The 23,449-nt window shown below is 46.9% G+C and overlaps 1 protein-coding gene across 4 annotated transcripts in view; it reads left to right on the top strand.

Moving 5' to 3' along the window:
* URED (urease accessory protein D) overlaps positions 1 to 23,449 on the top strand; it is a 61,254-nt gene that overhangs the window by 21,520 nt on the left and 16,285 nt on the right. For all 4 annotated transcript variants that reach the window (XM_086809815.1, XM_086809813.1, XM_086809812.1 and 1 more), the window contains exons 2-5: positions 1,791 to 1,927; positions 2,033 to 2,095; positions 2,179 to 2,253; positions 2,349 to 2,393. In XM_086809815.1, coding sequence (XP_086665941.1) covers positions 1,796 to 1,927; positions 2,033 to 2,095; positions 2,179 to 2,253; positions 2,349 to 2,393 — 315 coding nt within the window. In that variant the 5' untranslated portion in view covers positions 1,791 to 1,795. The remainder of the gene's footprint in view (positions 1 to 1,790; positions 1,928 to 2,032; positions 2,096 to 2,178; positions 2,254 to 2,348; positions 2,394 to 23,449) is intronic.

Here is a 23,449-nt window from a genome sequence, read left to right as displayed (position 1 = left end):
GATGTTTCTCACTCTGGTTATACACTCCCTAGACAGAGGATTGACACCAGTTGGGAGATTATTGCTAGTATTACAGCATGGCAGATGTGGAGAGCTAGATGCACGGAGGCTACTGAGGGTGTCCAGATTTTTGGGTCTCAGTGCATTAGTACTATATGGGGTGATATCATCCATACTCTTATGGCTACTTGGGCTCGCATTCAGGGGCCCTCTCATTTTGCGCAGGCGAAGCGTGTGACATTTATGCGGGAATGGGACCATGGCATCTCCTTTTCCTTGAGGACCACAGGTCTTACATGGCATCATGATGCTCCTCAGTGGTTGAAATCACCTTACATATTGGGGTGATTCTATTCTTTTCCGGCTTATAGCTGTGATTGTTGTATGTTTTTCTCATACTTAATAGAAGTCTCTTTCTGGAAAAAAAAGAAAAAAAAGAATCCACATGTGTGGTTTCATCATGGAGTTTTTGCACGCAAGTGTGGAAAGACACATTATGCATCTCTAAGTCAAGAGTTTGCTGAGAACACCAAACTTATCTGCGTCTTGAACAAATCCAGCCCGAAAGAGACTCTTAAAATCTGTCCAAGTAATGGGGTTCTGCCAGAGGTCCCTTTCACTAGGTCAAGGTTTTCCCCTTAAGGAGACGACCTACCCACAGGATCTTCCAGTTATCAAGTAACAGATGGATGCAAAGTGCGTTGCCCCACTTGTTCAACCAAGAGTGAACACACACTCGTAGATTGTCTACCTTGGGTTTGGAACTCAAACGAGGGAGGTCCCCCTGCTAGCCACCCATTTTTGTTGTGGCCACAACCACAAGTTCTAGATGCCTTTGGGCGGACATGTAAAAAAAACATCCAATATTGTGACTACAAATGGATCTACTTAAGGAAAAAAAGTCTGAGAGATACCACTTTTATATCCATAGGGGGAAGAGTCCATGCATCAATGTAGGTCGCGCAAGGGGGATATAATTTCCTCTCCACCAAAATGGGCCTGCCACTTCCTGCTAGGGGGAATTCTATGGTCAAGATCATTCTTCTTGACTCTAGTTAGTAGTAAGGAGAAAGAGCTGAGATTGCAGCCATGTGCCTGAAAATGTTAACATAACCGGGCATAAAGGAAAAAGAAGAAACAGTTAAAGGCAGATTCCTTGAGGTTTAACTCTAGGCTTGATAGTTCCCAATCAAAGGTATATAATCATTGTAGGAAATGGTTTGTATTCTATATACCCTTTTGAGCCGTTATAGCACTGCATGTATGTGTGGAAATTTGCAATTATGGAGCGTACTTACATCTGGATGTGAATGGCATGATTGGTTTTTAGCAGTAGGTTGTTTATTAAATTTTTGTGTGTGAATAATACAATCTTCTTAAGGGTAAGTGTGTATAAGAGCAAGGTTTTGGATCTTTAACCTAGGGGTTATGAACCCACCATGTATTGCACCTTTGTATATGGAAGATGTAGACATGCCATTGTGTTGGCTTTCACAAGCTGTATAAAAAGAGGTCTACAACATGCTTTTATCTTGATGAAGGGGCCATTGTCTATTGCCCAAGCGCTTTCCCTTTGTCTTTGTAGTGCTTCCAAGCTTTGTGATGGTCATTCATGCCACCTTGTGAGTAAATAATCTTTTCAGGGAATGAAACAAAACAATTTTTTTGCGAAGTATGCCATACTAGTGTCTTAAAGGCAGGTTTTTTTTATAGGGACCAACTAATGGTCTGCATCGAAATCAATGTCACATTTTATGCAAAGTATCATTTGTGTATTTTTATGATTGCAGAGTCAATGATGGACGATCGCTCTCTTTTTGCAAACAAGGAACTTACCGGATGCATAGAAGTTGAACATGTGGCAGGAAAATCTGTCACTACACGATTATTTTCAAAATATCCTCTCAGATTTCTTGTGCCCAATAAGGTATATGGTTGGCAACTTGCACCTTACAATTTCTAGCTGTTCTTTGGTGTAACAGATGTAGTAAAAACTTAATAGTGTATGGTTTTGATATTGGATGATTGGCAGATTGCTCCATCCGTAGACGTGGTTTGGATTTATGCATTGTCTTATGGTGGAGGCTTTGTTTCGGTACACTATCAATCTAGATAAGCTTAATTATTGTGTGATTAGTACTCAACATGCCAAGTTTTGAAAGTATATAAATTGGGCAGGGTGATTCTGTTTACATTAAAGTGAAAGTTGGCTCATGCTGCACAGCTGTTTTCACAACACAGGCATCTACAAAGGTGGTTGCTGTAAATATTCTCATATGTTTTTTTGGCCCTTATTTGCTTGGTAAATTTTGTTGATATTTAATCTACTTCTTCCTTTGAGATTTCAGGTTTATAAATCTATTGGTGGACTAGAATGCGAGCAATTACTTGAGGTACAATTCTTTTGCCATCATATAGATTGGAATTTTTTCTTATTTCCGTTCAGTAGTTTTATAATTCCTTTCAATGTGACTTCAGGTCCTTTGTTATGAAGGTTTACAATTTACTTTTGACACCAACACTATTTGGGATAGCTCTAGCCCAATCTCAGCCTTTTACAATCTTTTTTAAAAATTTGCTGAATAGAAAAAGGCCATCAAAGACTTGGTGTCCTTTGTTTTTAATCAGATAAACTTCAAGCTTTATTTTATTTCCATGGTTTAGGTCTACGAAAAAGTAAGCTTGAAGCTTCAAAAAATGAATGATACCCATGCGAGGGTGTACCATGACAGATTGGGGAAGCTTATAGAGACGGCATCGTTTTTGGGAGGGTTAAGGGTCTAAGGGTGTCACCTACATACATCATTGCTTACATAAGATCCTCTTAAGAGGACACTTGGCATCATAGATTTGAAATGTGGTATATGTGGTGGCAGCATATACACACCTTGTAAAGGCCATCATTATAATGTTATGAGTATGCCTAATCATTTCAGTTCATCTAATGCCCTCTTGCTAATAACTCTTGTAAACCTTGTGTTTAATCCTAATCTCCAACATCTGGTATCAAAGCCCCTGCCACCATGTGAGCCTCTTCCAGTTTCCGCCGCCCGGCGAGCCGCCCATGCAGGTGCCCTAGAACCCTTGTGCCACCAATTGTGGCGGAGCTAGTGGAAATTCTTCCACATCAAAGGGGCTGTGGAAGAATTTTATAGGGCGAGAGCCTCGTCTCACAACACTAGCAACCACTACCTCTTCAGCCACATCAACAACAACAACAAGAGGGACCCAAACTACAACTTAAGTGGTGGCAGGTTCTCCACCAAAGTTGCCTCCACTCAATGAAGATCAAAGAGGGTGGGATGCTCGTGATGCCCAAGCAATGGCCATGATCGCTTTTTCGGTCAAGCGATCCATTATGACCATGTTCCAGTCCCGTAATGAAGTGCGAGTCATGTACGTGATTGGGAGCTAGACAACCTGACCATGAATGAGGGTGATTTCATCGTCGCAGATCACCTTTCTAAGGTAACAGACCCAAAAGAACAACTGGTGAATATAGATGAGGTAGTTGATAATAAGAAATTGGTCATGACCATTCATAATTTTCACACTTCTTTTTTGAATCTCTCTATGAGAGGAGCAGGCAATCCTATATCCTTTGAGGAGTTGGTTGGATTGCTTCTCCTTGAAAGTTGAGGAGTAGACAACTAGGAAGAACAGATCTAGGATGATGCAAGCAGAGGAGATCAAGCATTCTTCTTTAGGGACAAAGGCAAAGTGGACTCGTCATAGGGCGACACCAAGAAAAAGAAAGGATTGTGTCATTAATGCCACAAGCCAAGGCACTACATCAAAGAGTGTTGGAAGAGACTTGCCAAGTTGAAAGTTGATGAAGATTCAGGAAACTCTTCTACCTCTACCTCCAACAAGAAGCGCTAGCAACAAACATAGCCCAGGATGAGTGGGCTTTCTAGCCACATTATCACTATGGGGGGAATGTTAAATATTAATAGTGATGAACGTGGGAATAAACAGGTGCTAGGTGGTTGTTTAGTATTCTAGGTTTAAATAAAGCGGTTCTAGTGTGTGTGAACAACCGCTAATGCGTGGGTTCTTGTATATGGGAACTGTAATTCCACTAGTTTGTGTTGAATGTTTGGTTGAACACAATGCGAATCAATAAACAACAAGCACAATACAAAATGTACTTTGCTAAATTTACAAGAGACGCACAATGAGCTGAAACCTCAAATAATGTGTATTGATCTTGGGAGAATCAAGTACATAGCATCAGGGGCATTTCTAACCAGATTTCCATACCAATGCAGATGGAATCGGTAATGCAAACGATATGGATGTTGATGAAGATCTCCAAGGAGTTGCCTACTCACACTACCCTCTCAAGTGCCCGTGTTTCCTTCCATCTTCTCTCTATTGTTCCACCCAAACATGGTAGAAACAATCTTCGGGAGAGCAGGTAGGACAAGAGAACACTATTGGGTATTCGGAGCCTCGTATGTGCGAACCACCTCTTAGAGTGTGTTGGTTTGCTTAGGCGTGTGAATGGCCTCTTGTGATGAATATTATGTGAAAGAAATAAGCAATGATGTCATTAGCATAGCCGCGTGTCACCACCCTAGTATGTGGTTATGTCAAAAGATCAAAGGCTTTAATGCCTATAAAAACATTGTACTGCCAAGTATGAAAATTCCCCCCATCTAACTCTGAGGTTTTAGACATGATGGCAAGGTCTTACTTGAGAGACTCTCTTCAAGCGTGTCTAGTGCCTTGTACAAGGAAACTGAGTTTTTTTTTAAAATAAAAAAGATATCTACTCCAGTTCCATACAAATGCATATTTGTTGCAAGGAAATCACTTAAACCAATATATATGGCATAGGCAAAATACCATGGTTTTCCATCGAGCCTTGATTTTGATTTTTTAATCCAAAGTTGTCTTTCTTGGAAAACCACTCTTTTCCTAGGCTTAAGCTTTCGTTTATAAATTTTGATTTGTTGTCACTTAGCCTGATTTACAGAAGCTTCTCAGTCAGGTGAAATTTGTATGACTTCTTTAGAATTTTCTAAATTCTAACATGGGCTAGTCATATCATCAGTAATTCAAAGAGTATTAAAAGAATTGCCCTTCAATGTAAATCACCTTGAATTTTGTTCTTTGCAGACCTGGCTGAGCTAGGCGGAGCTGAAGGAGGTGAGATCACCAAGGCGCGGCCATGTTGAGCAGATGAGAAACTGTGTGATTTTTTTAAATAGAAATAGGCCTTATTACTAAGGCTTTACACAAAGCCTTAATTAAAGGCTTAATGCAAAGTAGAAAGCGTGCTGGCCACGTGGCTGTAGTTGGGTAGCGCCACAGAAAACAAACAAAACTGGTTGCGTGGCTCAGCTCATGAGTGGTCGGGTAGCACCATAGAAAAGAACAAAACTGGCCGCGTGGCTCAACACAAGTGTTGGAAGCAGCAAATCACACCAACCGGTCCCACCATCGCCATGAGAGCAAAGAAGGAAATGATGAGAGAATGCGCAGGCTGATGAAAGAATTAGCAGGCTGCTCCAGTTGAAGAGGCTTTGATACCAAATCTTGATTAAGGGGGTTGATAATAATAATTAGCATTAAAAGAAAACATAATAACATTGCAAATAATTGAAAATAGGGACCATAAATTGCATTGATTCGATGCCTCTTTAAATAGGTAGAGATATTAGCTTGGAGCTAATGATGATTAGGTACTAATCTTTTCCATAATACTCTCCTCCATTAACTCCTTGATTATCTCCACCTCTTTTCCTCCAAGAATATCTCAAATGTAGGCGTACCTTTTATGGTTGATCTATGAGCCTATTACAATAGTAAAAGAGGGCCAATAACCTTTGAGTTTGAACTCTACCAAAATGATGTTTATGTGTGCATGTGATGGGGCATATCCAATAAAGGGGTCATATCTCCCCTCAGTGTCCCTACCCCAGGAGAATGAGAGGAGATGTATATCCTCTGGCACCTAGAAGGGAGGAAAGGCCGGATGTTAGAAGGGAAGAGGAGATCCCAAACCCGCCGGGACCTCAGGTTCAGCCACAACCAGCAAATGGGCCTAGGCCAGGTGAGGTTAATGTGATTGGTATGGATGAGGAAGCTGATATGTTACCTAACAAAGGAACGAGGGATGCAAAAGGTGAAGATGAAGCAAGACCATCTAGAAGGAAGAAGGGAAAGCAAGTAGAAGACCAATTCAAAGAGGGTAAAAGGAAGAGCATATCCAGGAGGAGGATTTGGATGCAAGATTTTCCTTTAGGGGCTCAGGAGGAAGACTATGATTTGAAGAGGGATCTCCAGCAAAAAGGACCCACTCTATCTTGGCCCCAGTTGTTGCAGATGTGCCCTAAACTCAGAAGAACATGGAGTAAACTAGTCAGCACAAGGGTTTCCAAGAAAGAGAAGAAAGGAGGACAGCTGAATATAGTACAGGTTAAAGGAGACAAGGATTATCTGCTTGTCATGGATTCGTGGATAAACAAGTTTAAAGTTCCTAAAGTGTACATTGATGGAGGTGCCCAGGTTTGTGTAATGACTCAGCAGACTATGGAGGCCTTAAGGCTTAAGCTGAGTGCCCCTTCTGAGTTTAAAGTTAGGATGGCAAATAATGCAAAGGTTAGATGTCTGGGAGTGGTGACGAGGTTGCAGGTGACTATTCTCGGACAAGAGGCTGAGTTGGATGTTCATGTCATGCCATCAAGGACAGAAGCTTATCCATTGATTTTGGAGAGACCATGGTTGATAACAATGAGAGAAGGACAAGATTGGTGGAGAGGGCACCTTATTTTGGGTCTGGATCAACCTGCCAGGAAGAAAGTTAGGTATGACATGGCCGAGGGAAGAGAATTGATCCCAAAGAGTACTTCAGAGGATGAGGATGGGAATGAAGAAACCAGTTCCACAGTGGACTCTGAAACAGAAGAGGATAGGTCAGAGGATGATGAGGGGGAAGTTCAATTGTTGGAACCAGATACTGATCTCATGTGCGTGTCTTTATAGCTGTGTACAGAGGAGGGGGAGAAGGTGGAAGCTGAGGTTGAAGAGCAGTCAGAGAAGGAGGAAGTTTTATAGAAAATGCTTGGCAAGGATTTAGCAGTAGTTGAGAAGAAAGAGTACCTAACAATGTTGGAGCAGTTTCCAGATTTGTTTATTTCTTCTTATACTCAAGTGAGGGGGGTGTCAACTGTTCCGTATGAGATACAATTGAAGCATGTAGCTAAACTAGTTGTGCAAAGTTTGAGAAGAGTGGGAGTTGTGGAGCAGCAAGTATTGAGAGAAGAGGTGAATAAGTTGTTGAAAGCAGGGTTCATTTTCCCAGTTAACAATTATGAGTGGGCTTCTCTAGTTGTGATTACTCCCAAGAAGAATGGAAAGTGGAGAGTCTGTGTAGATTCAAGCGTTTAAATGCTGTGACCAAGAGAGACCACTATCCACGGTCTTTTCAAGATGAAATCTTGGACAGTGTAGCTGGGCATGAGAGGTATAGTGTCTGTGATGGATATTCAGATTATTTCCAAATTTCAGTTGCCCTAGAAGATCAAAAGAAAACTACTTTTATAACCCCATGGGGGTGTTTCGCATATAGGTGATGCCTTTTGGGCTTACCAATGCACCTGTTACTTTCCAAAGATTTATGAACCTGGTGTTTTGAGCCCTATTTGGGGTCCTTCGTAAGAGTATTCATTGATGATTTTTGTATCTATAGTGGCAGATTGGTCCATTGTGAGAAGTTGAGGATGGCATGGAAGAGGCTGGATGAATTGGGTGGACAGTTGAACCCTGAAAAGTGTCATTTGGCTTAGGCCAAGGTCACTTTGCTTGGAAATGTGGTTTCTGAGAATGGAATTGAGGCAGATCCTGCAAAGGTAGAAGCTTTGTTCTTATTGGAGTCACCTCAGAATGTGAAGCAATTGATGAGATTCACACATAAGGTGAGATATCTGGGTAGATTCATCTATCTTTTGTCTTAGGCTTTATACCCATTGCAACAAGCATCCCAAAGAGATCCCTTTGTGTGGCAATACAAGGAAGAGGAAGCTTTTCTGCAGGTTAAGGAAATTCTGAGCACTTTGCTAGTTGTTATGCCCCCAGACTGGAGTAAGGAGTTTTTTGTAAATCCTAGCGTGGGAGAAGATGCCATAGGTGCAGTACTTTTACAGCAAGGAAGGGAGCATTCCTATATGAGGCCATTATATTTTGCTAGCAGAACAAAGACAGCCGGGGAAAGGACTTATTCTGAAGCAGAGTTAGTGATGGTGGGTGTGGTGTTTGCCTTGTGAAAATTCAGGTCTTACTTACTTCCAAAACCTTTCACTATATTGACCCATTTCTCTTTACTTCCCCATTTCATTCAATGTGATCTTCCCCATTTCATTCAATGTGATCTTCCATCCAAGAGACTGTCTAAATGGTTGGATGAGCTGCAAGAGTTTCAATTCACTTGTATAGTGGATCGCCCATCCTCTTTGGACTGTACATTGATGTGGTCTCCGATTATGTAGACAGATTGGGAGGCCCAGGGGCATGCCTGGCAGGGGTGTTGATACCCATCTTGTTATATAATCTCAGACTCTCCGGAGGGATTACAGAGACACCTGGATGCATTACAGGCTTTCTGTGCGGATAGAGATTTGACAGTGAACCTTGGGAAAACCAAGGTTATGGTGTTTAACACCACACAGGCATGGGTGATGAGATCAGAGCCTCAGTTCACTTTCCGAGGAGAGCCGGTTGAGTACGTCAGGTCATATGTCTACTTGGAGTTACTTTCATAGGACTGCGTTTCTCCTTGAAGGAGGCAGCAGTAACTAGATTAGCTCGAGGGCATGCAGCCTTGGGGGCACTTGAGAGGCAGTGTTGACACATACAGTTTCAGGAGCCGCGCATCAAATTGTGGCTATTTGATACGCTTGTCACACCGACCCTCCTGTACGGAGCTCCAATTTGGGGGCCTAGCATACATCACACATCTCAAAGAGGGATGGATGAGGGATGGAGGCAAATGGAGAGACCACTGATTATAATGATTGCACACATACAGTTTTAGGAGCCGCGCACCAAATTGTGGCTATTTGATACGCTTGTCACACCGACCCTCCTGCACGGAGCTCCAATTTGGAGCCCTAGCATACATCACAGATCTTAGAGAGGGATGGATGAGGGATGGAGGCAAATGGAGAGACCACTGATTATAATGATTGCCCGCATGATTCGGAGCAAATCATCAGTACCACATGAGATTGTTCGGGCTTGTTGAAATATACAAGTGAATAGGGTGTGTGCGGGAACAAGCCCTTAGCAAGAGGCTGTAAAAGAGAATCTGTAAATGAGTGAGAAGTTGTGAAAAGGTGAGAAGTATCTACTGGGAGAGAAGAATAAAGGGTAGCATAAGAAGATTTAGGATGTGTGGAGATATTCTGGGAAGAGGTGGAGAGAATCAAGCAAAAGAGGTGGAGTGAATCAAGGAGAGATCAGTGGGATTAGATGCTTGGATGTAAACTCTATAAATTGAGGCATTGGCCTAATGAGAATTTGCTGGTTTTTGATTATCCATGCCTACATTAAGCTATCAGTTAATTGCTCACTAATCACATCTTAATCATCGTCCAATCTCTTTGTTAATGATGTTGATTCTAGCATTTGACCCACCATAGCTTATCACAGTGTTGCAAATTTAACATGGTATCAGAGCCTAGCTTAGAATCCATCAAATTTATGAGCCTATTATCTTGCTAATTATCTAGTTAATTAGAATTAGTAGATAATCAACTTTTTAGTCATTTTTCAACAAGCCTTCTGTACTACCCACAGCTGGTGGAGGGGCTTGATCTCCCTCTAGGCTAACAATAGGCTTCAAGACTCTAGCCCCACATAGCTTCAATTCCTATGCTCCAGCCCATGAATGCGAATCGCTAAACCGCCTTCTGGAGCTGCAAATTTTCGCGATTTCTCAGGCGCCTTTTTTCTGAAGCAAAATTGAGATCTTATCTTCCATAGATACAATGGGTCTAATTCCTCTTGGCCCTAGGGATTTTTAAGGGTGCTCTACAAGCTGGTGAAGACAGTTTTTGATTTCATCAAGTCTACAGTGAGATCTAAGCTCTGCATCAAATCTGCAGGTGACTTTGGTAAAACAGAGATTAAGCATTCAATGTTTGGTCAAATCTTGTGTTTCTTGGCTTAATCCTCTACTAGACTAATTGCTATTGATGGCTTTGAAAGGAGTTGAGCTCATTTGAACTCTAAGGCCCAGATCTCGACTCTCCGCATACTCTGTTTTTTGCACACAAAACAGAGGATTATTTTACTACTCAGTGATTAAATAGTACTAATAACTGTATTTTGGTGCAATTGAGGGTTCAAATTAACCATTGGGTATCTGATACAGATCCCTATAACTTCAGATTGCAATTCAGAGATGGTTTGATACTCCAACCATTCAGTACAGATTTGTTACCCTTGGTTTTATGTAATTTCTGGTGAATTTATGTTGATAAATTTGTTGTAATCATCACCTAAACACCAGATTGAGTTGTAAAAGGGTAGACACTGTCCTTGAATCTTGAAATTGGATCAAGAGGTAAGACCCCCTTCATATCATCACTCATGAGCACGGCACAAGAGATAGCCAAATTTAATGGGGAGCAGTTTTATACATGGCAAACAAAAACTATGTATTTGCTCATGAGGAAAAATCTGTGGGGACTAGTTGAGAGAAGAGATGAATGCCCAGAGGTGAGTGGGGAAAATGAGTGGAAGAGCAGGAATGAGAAAGCATTAGGACTTATCGCACTCACTTTAAATGATGAAATCATTCATCACATTACAGGGATACAATGGGCAAAAGATGCATAGGATGAACTCAATAAATTATTTGGCACTCAAGCAAAAAATTCAAAGATAAATCTGTTAATGCAATTCTATAAACTGGATATGAAGGAAAGTGAACCTTTAATCACACACTTGAACAAATATAAAAGCATTAAGCAACAACTGGCAGCCATTGGCAAGAAGGTAGAAGATGATGAGGCACTAGTAGTGCTTCTGAAGAGTGTGGACAAAGGTGAATATGAAAACATTGTAGCAACATTAAAGAATGTACCTGAATTGAAGCTGTACGAGATAGAAGGAGCTCTACTAGAGCAAGAGACCAAGGTCAAAGAGAAGAAATGGCTGGACTCAACAGCTGGAGAAGAAAAAGCATTCTTCACCCGAGGAGGATTCTCTCGAGGACGAGGAAGTGGCAGAGTAGGAGGAAGGACCTTCACTTGCCACAACTGTGGAAAGCCAAGACACATGGCAAGAGACTGCTACAGCAAACCCAGTGGAGAAGGAACGACATCAGCAAACTTCATGGAGGCTTCTAAGGAAGTGGAGTCAGATCATCTTTTCTGAGAGAGAGAGAGAGAGAGAGAGAGAGAGAGAGAGAGAGAGAGAGAGAGAGAAACCCCACAACCCAATAACACCTGCCCTAACAGAGTAAAACCACCTTTGAGCCACCGATAATGTAGGCCATGTGGTAGATGTATGTGTGAGCACTTTAGTCAAGGTCACGGGCACTTGTAGTAGCCTTGGACACATATAGAGAGAGAGAGTGTCAAGGACTATGAGTTTAGGGACTTGAGGCACTGGTCGCGGACTACCAAGTAAGAGGGAAACTTGGTATAGGGTCCAGGTGTGCTAGAAGTATTCACTTGAGGAGAGGTGTTGGAATATATAAGTGAACAGGGTGTGTGCGGGAACAAGCCCTTAGCAAGAGGCTGTAAAAGAGAATCTGTAAATGAGTGAGAAGCTGTGAAAAGGTGAGACGTATCTACTGGGAGAGAATAAAGGGTAGCATGAGAAGATTTAGGATGTGTGGAGATATTCTGGGAAGAGGTGGAGAGAATCAAGCAAAAGAGGTGGAGTGAATCAAGGAGAGATCAGTGGGATTAGATGCTTGGATGTAAACTCTATAAATTGAGGCATTGGCCTAATGAGAATTTGCTGGTTTTTGATTATCCATGTCTACATTAAGCTATCAGTTAATTACTCACTAATCACGTCTTAATCATCGTCTAATCTCTTTGTTAATGATGTTGATTCTAGCATTTGACCCACCATAGCTCATCACATTGCTGCGAATTTAACAGGGCTGAGCGGGGTGCCGCACCAGTACTGACCGAGGTCCTATTCCAGGCAGTTACCTTTTTACAACGGCTATGGGTAGCTCCCTCCGCAAAGGTACTCCCCATTGGCATTGACCTCATCCATACAGTTGGCAGAGGATGGAGATACTCATTGCTGGTATGATAGATGAGATCATGGTTTGACCTACATGCTTGCGGATAGAGGCACTACCACCCTTTCAGCACAGTCTGGATTGTCCATTTTTGGATCTCACCCACTCAGAGCAAAACCGTGTGATCAGGATGGATATCATTAGAGTGGACACAAAGAGGACATGGACGAGTCCCCTTGAGCCCTTAGGCACGAAAATGGCTCATTAGAAGAGCCATTTTCTACACCTCTCACCGGATGATTTTATCACCCGCTTGGCGTACATGGATGTAGACCTATCACATGGGATACGTTGTGCCATTGGACAGATCCGGACCTCATCACACCAACTGCGGATTGAGACAGGGCGATATGTGTATTAGATCTTGGATGACTGCATTTGTCAGCTATGCTACTAGGAGGCAGAGACAGAGGAGCACTACATTTGCCGATGTACAGTCTATTATGAGATCCGAGGGAGATATCACTGCCTCTTCCGAGAGGGTTTTGGGCCGTTACGCAGGGTCATGGAGTTTGAGGATCAGAGATGCCTGGGATTGTTCCTACTTGAGCACAGGAGACACAGAGAGACCCTCTTGGCAGACAGGAGACCGAGCCATGATGTACCTAGACAAAGGACCCTGACAGATTTCTTCAGCACCAGCAGCAGCAACCCAGCCCACACACCTCCTGATACCTCCTTCATTGGGCCATCAGGGCACCGACCACGCTCCCAGGGAGTCACCACTGATAGAGCAGTCATCTTATGTCGTGCTCGTCGGCCATGCCCACTAGGATCCCGACCACGGCATCCTCACCATCGCCAGATCAGAGCCATTATTGCTCGGCATCGGAGGCGCCTACCTTGCTTCTACGACCTCTGCATTCTAGACAACCCCATGGCGGAGATAGTTGATCTAAGGAGAGGGCAACACTTCAACTAATCAGCATACATGGATCTACTTGATATACATTTTCCAGTATTTTCTACTCAGTATCATCTCGGAGTCTTACAATTCTGTTCTTATAACTGTAAGACAATCAGTTTATTGTACTTTTTAGTCTCATTTAGTGTCTGATTGGATCAAATGAGGAAGCAAAGAATAGTGAAGGGATTTGGGAGTAAGTAGGATCTAAGCTTTCTCAGAGCAAACACTATAGCCGCCATCACCTATTCTGCCTCAGAATAAGCCCTCTATCCTTGAGTCTTTATTCTGTTGACAAAATATACAGGCCTCGTATAAGAGTGTTCTTTCCCCTGCTGCAACAGTACTGCTCCCACAACATCCTCACCAACACTAGGGTTTACAAAAAATTCCTTGCTCGAGTCAGGAGGCATGACTATTCGCAACGTACTCAAGATATCCTTCACCTGCATAAAGGCCTCTTCCTCCTTGTCCTACTAACTGAAAGGATCCTTTTGAGTTGCCTGCTGTAGTGGATATAATGCTTGAGACAAAAGAAAGATAAATTTGGCCAATCGCTTTACATTCTGAGGGGCTTCCAATAAGAGCAAAGCTTTCACTCTTTCAGGGTCTGCTTCAATCCCATTCTCTTAAACCACATGACCAAGCAGACACACTTTGGCTTGAGCCAAATGACATTTATCAGGGTTGAGCTGTCCACCTAGATCATCCAGTCTCTTCAAGCCCAATCTCAGCTTCTCATAGTAAATCCATCTACCACTGTATATACAAAAATCTCTTTTAGAGGTTTAAAATCAACACAGACTCTCCATTTTCCATTCTTCTTTGGGGTAATCACTACTTGAGAAGCCTAGTAAGAATTATGAATTGGATTTTTGAACCCTGCTTTCAACAATTTATCCACTTCTTCTCTCAACACCTGCTGCTGTACAATTCTCAACCTCTGTACACATGGATTAGCCTCTGGCTTAAGCTGGATCTCATGCTGCACTGCAGACACTCCCCTAACCTATGTATAAGAGGAGATAAACAGGTCTGGAAACTGCTGCAGCATATTTGTATATTCCTTTCTCTCAACCTCAGTTAGATCCTTAGCTAGCATTTTTTGTAAGACTTCCTCCCCACTTGACTGTACTTCATCTTCAGACTTCAACTTTTCCCCTTCCTCTGTACATAATTGTACTGACATACACTAAAGGTCAGAATCAGGCTCCAGCAACTGGACTTCTTCTCCATCATCCTTTGAACTGACCTCCTCTGTTTCAGAGTCTTCTGTAGAGCTGGTCTCTTTTCTTCTTTTGATGTACTACTCTTTGGAATTAACTCCTTTTCTTTGCCCATGTCATATCTGACCTATCTTCTCAATGGCTGGTCCAAGCCCAATTTTTTTTTTTTCGAGAAAAGATCCTTTCATTAGTTATATAAAAAACGCCCGTAGGGCTACAAAAGACCCTCTCCTGCTCATAAGAAAACAGAGCAGAGATCCAAGCAAGGCAGCTAGGGAGACTCTCCCTAGGTGCAAAAAAGTACAAATATGAGTACAAAGAACTGAGGGGCTATATCATACAATAGGAGGGGGGGAAAAGCCACACAGGTGGCCTGTAGTGCCAGCAGCGGGGGGAACCCGCGTGTAGGGTATAGAAGGGGCCGCTGCGCCAAGTGGTGTGAAAGGCCTGGCGGCGCAAGATCGCCTCATTCGAGTCGCCCCGGATGCTAGAATGCGCAGCATCCGCAGCCAAATCTGCTGCGCGTGAGGACAGTCCCATAGGCAATGTCTCTGTGTCTCCAAAGGGTGGCCGCAATCGGACGCAGGCCACCGGAAGACCACTGGAGACAAGCCAGGTGCCAACTGCAGAGCCCCTGTGGGGCGACCAGCCACTGGAAAGTCGAGATCCTGCGTGCCTATCGACTAGCCCAGAGCCTGGTCCAAAAATCCTCCAGGAACTCTTGTGAGAGTCCCTATGGCCGCCAATGCTCCGATGCAGCTGGAGAGACCTTCCTCCTCGCCGTCAAAATATCTCCCCCCAACCGAACAGTGTACTGGAAAAAGGTGATCTCTGTGGCCTCGGGGGATGCATAAGGATCATGCCACTCGTACTCGCCAGGGTCCCACTGGAGCCGGGCCAAGGGGCGCGCTGCATATGCCCATATGTGCCAATCAGAGTCCACATCTGCAGGGTCTGGATCAATATGCCACTTCCGGGAAGCGGCGGCCACCACCTGTATCCTCTGAAAGATGCACTCTGCAACCAAAGGCGACTTCGCCTTCACTCTCTGAAGTCTGCCCTCATCCTTGATCTCATAGTAGAGGCATCTACCATCCTCAGTGCAAGCTCTGACAGCAATCAGGATCTCCAACTGTGTAAAGGCTCCCATCCACCGTGGGGCCACTGGCTCGAGAGGCGTGAACCACTCCGCTGTGAGTGCCTCCTGAATGTCATCCCTCATAATCAGCCCCCCTCTGAAGTGACTCAGCCTCTCCACCTGGATCTCCTCTGGGAGACTGCAGAAGGCCTGCCAGTCTCCAAAACTACGTGCTGGGCCTGCCGCCAATGGTCCCCAGGCTAGACGAGGCCGAGAACCCAGCATATGACCCTGCTCTGTGCGTACCGCTGGGCTCCAAATGAGTGGCTGTCTGGCCCGCTCCTCATCTCACAAGAAGGAGGTCTCTGAGAGAGCCCCGGTCTCAGCAACTCCCAAGCTCGCAGGATGCTCAAGGCAAATTTGTCCTCCCATCCTCTACTGAGGCCTGTCCTTCTCATCTCTATGAAGATCCATTGTATCTCTGGTGCCCAAGTGCCCCCTGCTCGGGGAGCCCTAGCCTGCAGCCGCTGAAAAAGCAGCTCTTTCCAAGGCTCAGCGCTTGGAAGCAACCCCCGAACAATAAGCTTCCCCAATAAGGCTCTACTCTGATCAACTGGATCTATAATGCCCAAGTCCCCCTGGGCCAGCGGAAGTGTAATAACTGCCCAAGCAACCTTAGCCCGGGCTGGTTGACCATCCCGCCCAGACCAAAGAAAGTTCCCGATTAGCCTCTGTACCTGGCTGATGCAAGAGCTCGAGAAGATCCAGCAAGACGTGATGTACCACATGGCATAGTTACCGCGGAACGGGAACGTTCCGGGAACGTGGGCTGCTAGAACGGGAGCGGGAGTGGGAATGGGAGCGGATCGGGAACGTCGCGGAACGCCACGTCATATGACATGTCAGCATATGACACAAAAAATGTAACTTTTTGTATACGGATAGCCAAATATGCTTCATAATATTTGCTCCCCCCAGACATGAACATACATTTCTGCAAGCAAAACTTTATATGTATATATATATATATATTCGGAACGTTTTGGGACGTTCCGGGAACGTGCCTTCGCCCGGAACGGCATTCCGACGTTCCAGGAAGGCGGAACGACGTTCCGTGGTAACTATGCCACATGGTCGCTAAAAGCACCTGATTTGCCACCACCACCCTCCCAGCCAAGGATAGCCGAGCTGTACTCCAATACAAAAGCTTCTTCCGAATGCTCAAAAGAAGCGGGGCAATCTGTTGCTCAGGTGACAAATCTAGTCTAATCTGGCATCCCAAATACCGCACTGCTGTGCCAGGAGGAATCCATCTAAAACCCGGGTCTGGGCTCCATGCCGGAGTGGGAACTCTACTGATCCAAAAGGCCACTGTCTTGCGCCAATTGATCAATGCTCCCGAAGCTGCACTAAAAACTTGAAGCGACTGCTCTGCCCGCTGAAGATTGGCCTCCTGGCCATGCAAAAACAAACCCGTGTCATTAGCAAACTCAGCATCGAGCAGGTCCTCCCCCCGGACTGCGAGCTGGAGTCCTCTCAAACCAACCTCCTCTGCCGTCAGATACATGCTCATAGCCTCAGCAAAGAAGAGAAAAAGAAACGGGGCGAGAGGACACCCCTGACGGACTGATCTGGTCAACTCAAAACTCGGCCCCCGTCCTCTTGCCATCAGCACTTGGCTACGAGCTGTGGAATATAGAGCCGCCACTCCTCGAATCCAAACTGGCTCAAAGCCCAGGCGAAGCATAGTGCCCTCTAAGAAACCCCAATCGACTCTATAGTATGCCTTCTCAAAATCGAGAAGCATCACGACCAGGTCCTCACCGAGAAATCTAGCTCAGGCCGTCGCCTCCCAGAAGGTGAAAATGTTGTCAAGGATACTGCACTCCTTGACGAATCCTGTCTGGGTAGCATGAATCAACTCCCCGAGGAAGGGTTGGATCCTCAAACTCAAGGCCTTTGCTAAGACCTTGTAGATAGTATTGAGGATCGTAATAGGTCTCCAATGCCGAATATCATCTGATACTCCCTCCCCCTTGGGGATAAGAAAGATCAAGCCCTCTGAAAAGCTCTGTGGCATCACGCCAGTGTCCAAAACATACTGAAAGCCCCTGTGGAGGCCTGGCCCCAAAAGGTCCCAATAGCGCATAAAAATGGCAGGCGTCAATCCGTCCTCCCCAGGGCAACTATGGCGCGGAAGGACCCTCAAGGCCTCAGCAAGCTCAACCTTTGAAAGAGGCTCACCCAGAACTGTGTGCGCATACGATCTGTGACCCTCCTCTGCACATGGGCCCACATAGTCTGTCCGCAAGCATCCTGAGCCTCAGTGGGGCTGGCTCCGCTGAAAGCAAGTCTCTATAGAACTCAGTGGCAATGGCTCTGATCTCCCCGGGCTCAGTGGCTACCGATCCGTCCTGCCTCCTGAGCTGGCGAACTCCTGCTCGAGCATGGCGGGGTCCAGTAATCTCAAAAAACTCCCCAGTCACTCTATCACCAAGCTACGTCCATTGAGAGGCCTAGCGACGATAGTAGAACTCATGTCTCTGCTCCTCTGCCTCTCTAACCTCCTGGCGTGCCTGGCTCAGCTGGGACGCCACCCACTCACATGTAGGCTGCTGCTCCTGAAGGCGCTGGAGCGAAGCAAGGCTACGTCTCAACCGACGCTCCCGCTCGCGAGTCTCTCCCAGCCGTGTCAAGGCTACAACGTGCAAAAAAGAGCTGAGCTTGATGAGTCCTTGGGCACACTGGCCTGCTGCATCCTGGTCAGAGCTCTGGCTATCATGCCATATCCTCTCAATGTCCTCAGAAAGACTAGGATCTGTAAGTACCCTCTCTGGGATCCTCAACTGCAAGGTGGTCTCCCGTGTCCTCTCCTCAAGTGTTAAAATAACTGCCGCATGGTTTGAAAAAGAGGTGCCAGCGAGAATGCCAACGGAGCCCCCACGCTCCCCTAACCTGTCGCGTACATAGAAGCGATCAATCCGTGATAGATTAGTCCCTCCCTGCCGGCGATCCGACCGAGAAAAACTAAGACTGTCCTGAGAGCGGGAGAAAGCCTCATGCTGCCATGCATCAGTGATCCTCAGTGTCATGCAAAATCGCTCCCAAGCTGCAAGCTCCGTGCCGTGCACTGTAACATGACTGCCTCCCACCCTATCGGCCGGGTCCTCAAGCATGTTGAAGTCTCCCCCGACACACCAATGTGCGGCCTCTGGCAATGCATCCGTAACCTGGGTCCAAAACTCCGCTCTGGCACTAGCATGGTTGGGCGCATAGACATTGAGCACGCCAAAGAGCTCATCATGCATCCTCAGAATGACATACTGTGCTCTACCAGGCACAATGATCCCGCGATCCACAATGGCCTGCCGCCATACATCCGCAATGACCATACATACTCCTCCCTGCCCACCCAAGGGGCCAAACCCTGCAGACCAAAATGTGTCCCATCTACCAGGCATCACCGAACCGTATCTCCGGATCCTGCTCTCACCCAAATGGTGCTCCTGCATCATTAGAATATCAATACTGCCCCCAACCAGGCATCTCTGAAGCTCCTGCCTCAAGCAACCACGATAATGTACATAGTGTGCACTGCCAAGGCCCTGTACATTCCATGAGATGATCCTCATTGATGACCTGCTGAGGTGGAGGCTGTCTCAGCCGTACGGCGGGCCTTCGCAAGCGGCTTGGATGGAGAATAGTCCCCATCCAAGCGGCTACGAATCTGCCCACCCGGTGTGCTGCAAGAATCTCGGATCAGGCGCCAGTGGTGGCTGTGTCCTATGACGACTGCCTCCCGCTCAGACAGAGCAACCTCGTGCATGCATACATATCCAAGGTCGCGTGCTAAGTCTGCCACTATGCGAATAACCAAATGTCGAATCCCGGAGGCATCCACACTCCCGGTATCAAAGAAAAAATGAGCCAACTCCCATAGTCGGCCTATCACGTCCGTCACCTCCAGATCGCTCACATGGTGAGAAAACTCAACTGCCTGAGTCTTCAAAATGCTAAGAGCGAGATCCAGAGTCCACTCCCGGTTGCTAGGGCCACAGAGAGGGAATGAGAAGGCCACCGGTGAATCAAGTGCCTCCTCCCCTTGGGCCGGAGGTATCACTACATGAACTCTGATGGGTGCTGGCTCATGGGGGCCCTCCGCTCCAAAAAGCCGTGTGAAGGAGTAATCAAAATCCTCCGAGCGCTGTCTAGTGTCGAGACGACTCAGCCGACTGCGGATAGAGGATATCCGTGAAGCCCGAATCGGCATGGTAAGTCTCCTCTGCGGTGCTCGAGCAAGGTCGGTGCTCAGTGTCCGCCGGACTGCAGGTGAGCGCCAGGGAACTGCCAGGGCCTCCCGGGGAGCTGAGGCGAGGGGGGGGGGGGGAAGGGGGTGGAGAAGGAGCCGCTGCCAAAACCGGAGCGGGAATGGGAGGAGGCGAAGGTGGAAGCGAGGCGGGAGGGGGGGACAGGGGAGGGGGGAGGGGGGGACGGGAGAGGGGGGAGGGGGGGGTGGGGGCGAAGGAGGGGGTGCTGGCATCTCCTGGTCCTCAGTCGGCGCTCGGGTCTCCTCCTGGAGGGGAGCAAAGCTGTTCCTCACGGGAACCCAGTGTGCTGAGACTGTGGCTGCTGCTACATCGGTCTCTGGGCGTGCTGCTGTGGCTGTCTCCCTCTACCGCGCCCCTGTCCAGGCTGCCACTCCGAGGTGTCTGTGAGCTGAGCAGGTGTCTTGGAGGCTGCCTGCCGAGCCGCATCTATGGGCGGGCCATCGGGGGCCTGCTGCTGCGGTGAAGGTCGGGGTCTCCTGCGAGGGCAGGCCTTGGCCATGTGGCCGACCTGCCTGTACATAAAACACTGGTTCGGGAGCCCCGAAAACTCCACTCTCTGATCAATCCATCCCCCCCCTATCCTAGGTAGCTGAATGACCTTCGGAAGGGAGGAGATGTCAGGAACCAAAACTCTGACCGAAGGTAGCCCAACTGCTCTAGCCACCACTGAAGCTGCTGTGGGGCCAGTCTCAAAGCACCGAGCCCACCAAAGCTCCTAGCCTAGAAAGGAGCGGAAGGTACTCACGGCGGAGTCCAGGGAAGCAAACTGTAACATGGAATAGGCGCTCTCCCTGCTCGGCCGCTGCTGGGTCAAAGCCATGCTGCCAAGGTCTGAAGAATGCCCGAGCGCCCCTGATGTCAAGGGTTCTCATAGATAGGACCTGGGCCACGCTTTGGGCTGTCTCGAACTCAATCTGGTAGTGTCCACGGCCCAGTAACTGAACGTCCAGGATCTTGCCCACATCTGCAAGAAGGCGGGCCTGGAGAAGATCCCGGATCTCTCCTCTGCTGGGGCGAGTGCCGACTATACGGCAGATGGTGGAATGTGCCTGGAGGCGTTCCACCTCTGAGGCGAGGCTCGCTTCCTCTTCTGGCGAAAGAGAGAGCCTGATGGGGTTATCCTCAGGGGGGGGGGGGGGGGGGGGGGGGGGGGCGAGGGGGCTGTGGAAGAGTCCCTCTGAGGTGGGGCGAGAGGAGCCTCCATCAGTGTCTGAAGCTATGTCGAAGGCGGAGCGAATGCGGAGAGTCCTGCAAGAACTGAGCTGCACAATTGGCGGAGGGGGGAAGGCAGTAGGCAGAGAAAAAAACCCATGGGACGGAAAAAAGCAGAAAGAAGGGGAGGGGGGGTAAGGCGGCGGCGGAAAAAAAAAAGGCGGGGGGGGGGGGGGGGGGGGGAGCAGCGCGAAAGGGGGTGGGGGGGGAAGAGAGGGCGGAGGCTGGCGCGAAGGAGAGGAGCAGGTGCTACAGCGCTGGGGCAGGGGGCGCAAGAAGACCAGGCGCGGGAGGGGGGGGGGGGGGGAGCATACGCGAGGGCGGCAAAAACACAGGGCAAGCGGGGGAACAGACACGAGGGCGGGAAGGGGGGAGGGCGTGCAGGCTGCGGCGCAAGCAGGGGGGGGTGGGGAGCGGAAGCTTCAGCGAGCTACACATCTTTTTTGAATGCTTCGGCCTTTTGCAGAGGTTAATAGATCTTTCTTCCTTTTTGTTTCTTTCTTGCTCTGCTCTGGTTGTAAGCACAAATGGTCCAAACCCAAAATTAGATGTCCTCTCCACGAGTTGTGCCCTGCCCTCATGGCAATCAACCATGGCCTTCCAAGAATCAATGGATATGCCGCCTTAGACCTTGTTGGCATCACATGAACATCTAATTTTGCTTCAAATCCCAAAAGATTTACCTGCAGCTTCTCAACAATTCCCAAACACCGCTATTTGCCATTCTGACCGTAAACTTTGATGGGCAGCCTTAAACCCTTCATGGTCTGCTAGGTCATTACACAAACTTGTGCACTACCATCAATATATATCTTAGGGACTCTGTGTTTGTTCACCCAAGCATCCACAACTGGCAAATAGTCCTTTTCTCCCTTCACATGCACTATATTAACTTGACCCCCCTTATTCTCTTTTCTGGGTCGTCTTGTGCTGACCAACTTGCTCCATGTCCTTCTGAGTTTGGGGCACAATTGCAACAGCTGGGGGGCCATGTCAGACTAGGACCCTTCTGCTAAAGGTCCTTCATCAAATCATACTCTTCTTCTTGGACACCCAAAGGAAAGTCTTGCATATCAATGTGTCTTTTGGACCTAGTTTTCTTCTTTCCTTCCTTGGGCTGATCCTTTACTTGCTTCCCCTTCTTTCTCCTATATGGACCTGATTCATCCTCCATCTCTGCTCCTCTAGCCCTTCTGTTGTCTAACATATCTACTTCCTCATCAACTCCAATCAAATTCACCTCTCCTTGTCTTAGTCCATTTACTGGCTGCTGCTGAACCAATGGCACAGGCTGATTGGGCATTTCCTGTGCTCTTTTGACATCTTGCCTTTTCTCCCTCCTAGGTGCCAGAGGATACACATCACCTCCCATTCTTTTGGGATATGGGCACTGAGGAGATATATTCCCCCTTTCCATACAGTTAAAGCACATTCATATTTGGGCCTCCTCTACCCTTGCCTCTCATAACATCTCTATCTGCTACCCTTGGGCATTTTTGCCTCCTTGCAATAAATTTAGATTCAAGTTTTCCATCTGTTGAGTCAGATGGTTAATTCCCTGCATGAGCTGATCAGAAACCACCGGGGCACTCAAAACAGCTTCTTTTGCTCCTCTCCCCAGGCACAATTGACCTTCCTTTAGTCTGAACTTCCCTCTGTTTTTGAGCCATCCTTTGTAGCTTCCACTCCTTTTCTCTAGCTATCCTCAAAGCCTCTTCAAAGTCTCCAGGTCTCTTCAACTCTATCTTCTCCTTCAAATCTACATGAAGAGACTGGATAAACATGTCTTTCTTCAGAAGAATAGGCGGATGCTCTGTTCCAAGGGACCTATCCCATCTTACCCACATGTCCTCAAAATGGTCCACAAATCTGTCAAACACATCTGACAAATTATGCTCCAACTTTTGAATCTCATGCCATAGAGCATTTGGGGATTCCCCCTGTTTATAGTGCTGCACCAAGGCCACTTTGACCAAGGCTTGACCTTGATTCAGGTGAGTTCTCCATATCTGTAGCCACCTTTTGGCATCTCCCTTTAATAACATTGACAACAAAGTTAACTTAGCCTCATCTCTATCCTTCCCAAAGGTAAATGCTGCCAACTCCATCCTCGCCAAAATTTCCTCTAGATCCTCTCCAGCATGCCCATAGAACACTGGATATGAAAGCATGGCTGCCATTTGCCCTTTTGAAAACTCTCAGATCTGCAATAGACTGAAAAGGTGCTTCAAAGCCCTCCTCAGTGGGGGTGCCTTAACAATGATGTGTCCGGGAGAACTTGCCTCTATAGCCCTGTCCGAAGCACACCGAGAAGGAACTATCACCTACTGCACCATAGCCTAGCACAACAAAGTAAGGCACCACTAAATTCAGCTGATGTTCCTTGGTCTTCAGCTGACACAGGTGGACTCTTAGCTCACTCCAAGC

The sequence above is a fragment of the Cibotium barometz genome, chromosome 15, assembly GCF_041138505.1.
Source record: "Cibotium barometz isolate CiBa-2024 chromosome 15, ASM4113850v1, whole genome shotgun sequence".
NCBI lineage: Eukaryota > Viridiplantae > Streptophyta > Polypodiopsida > Cyatheales > Cibotiaceae > Cibotium > Cibotium barometz.
Note: the sequence above shows the minus strand (reverse complement) of the source record. Positions and strands in the feature narration are given on the sequence as shown.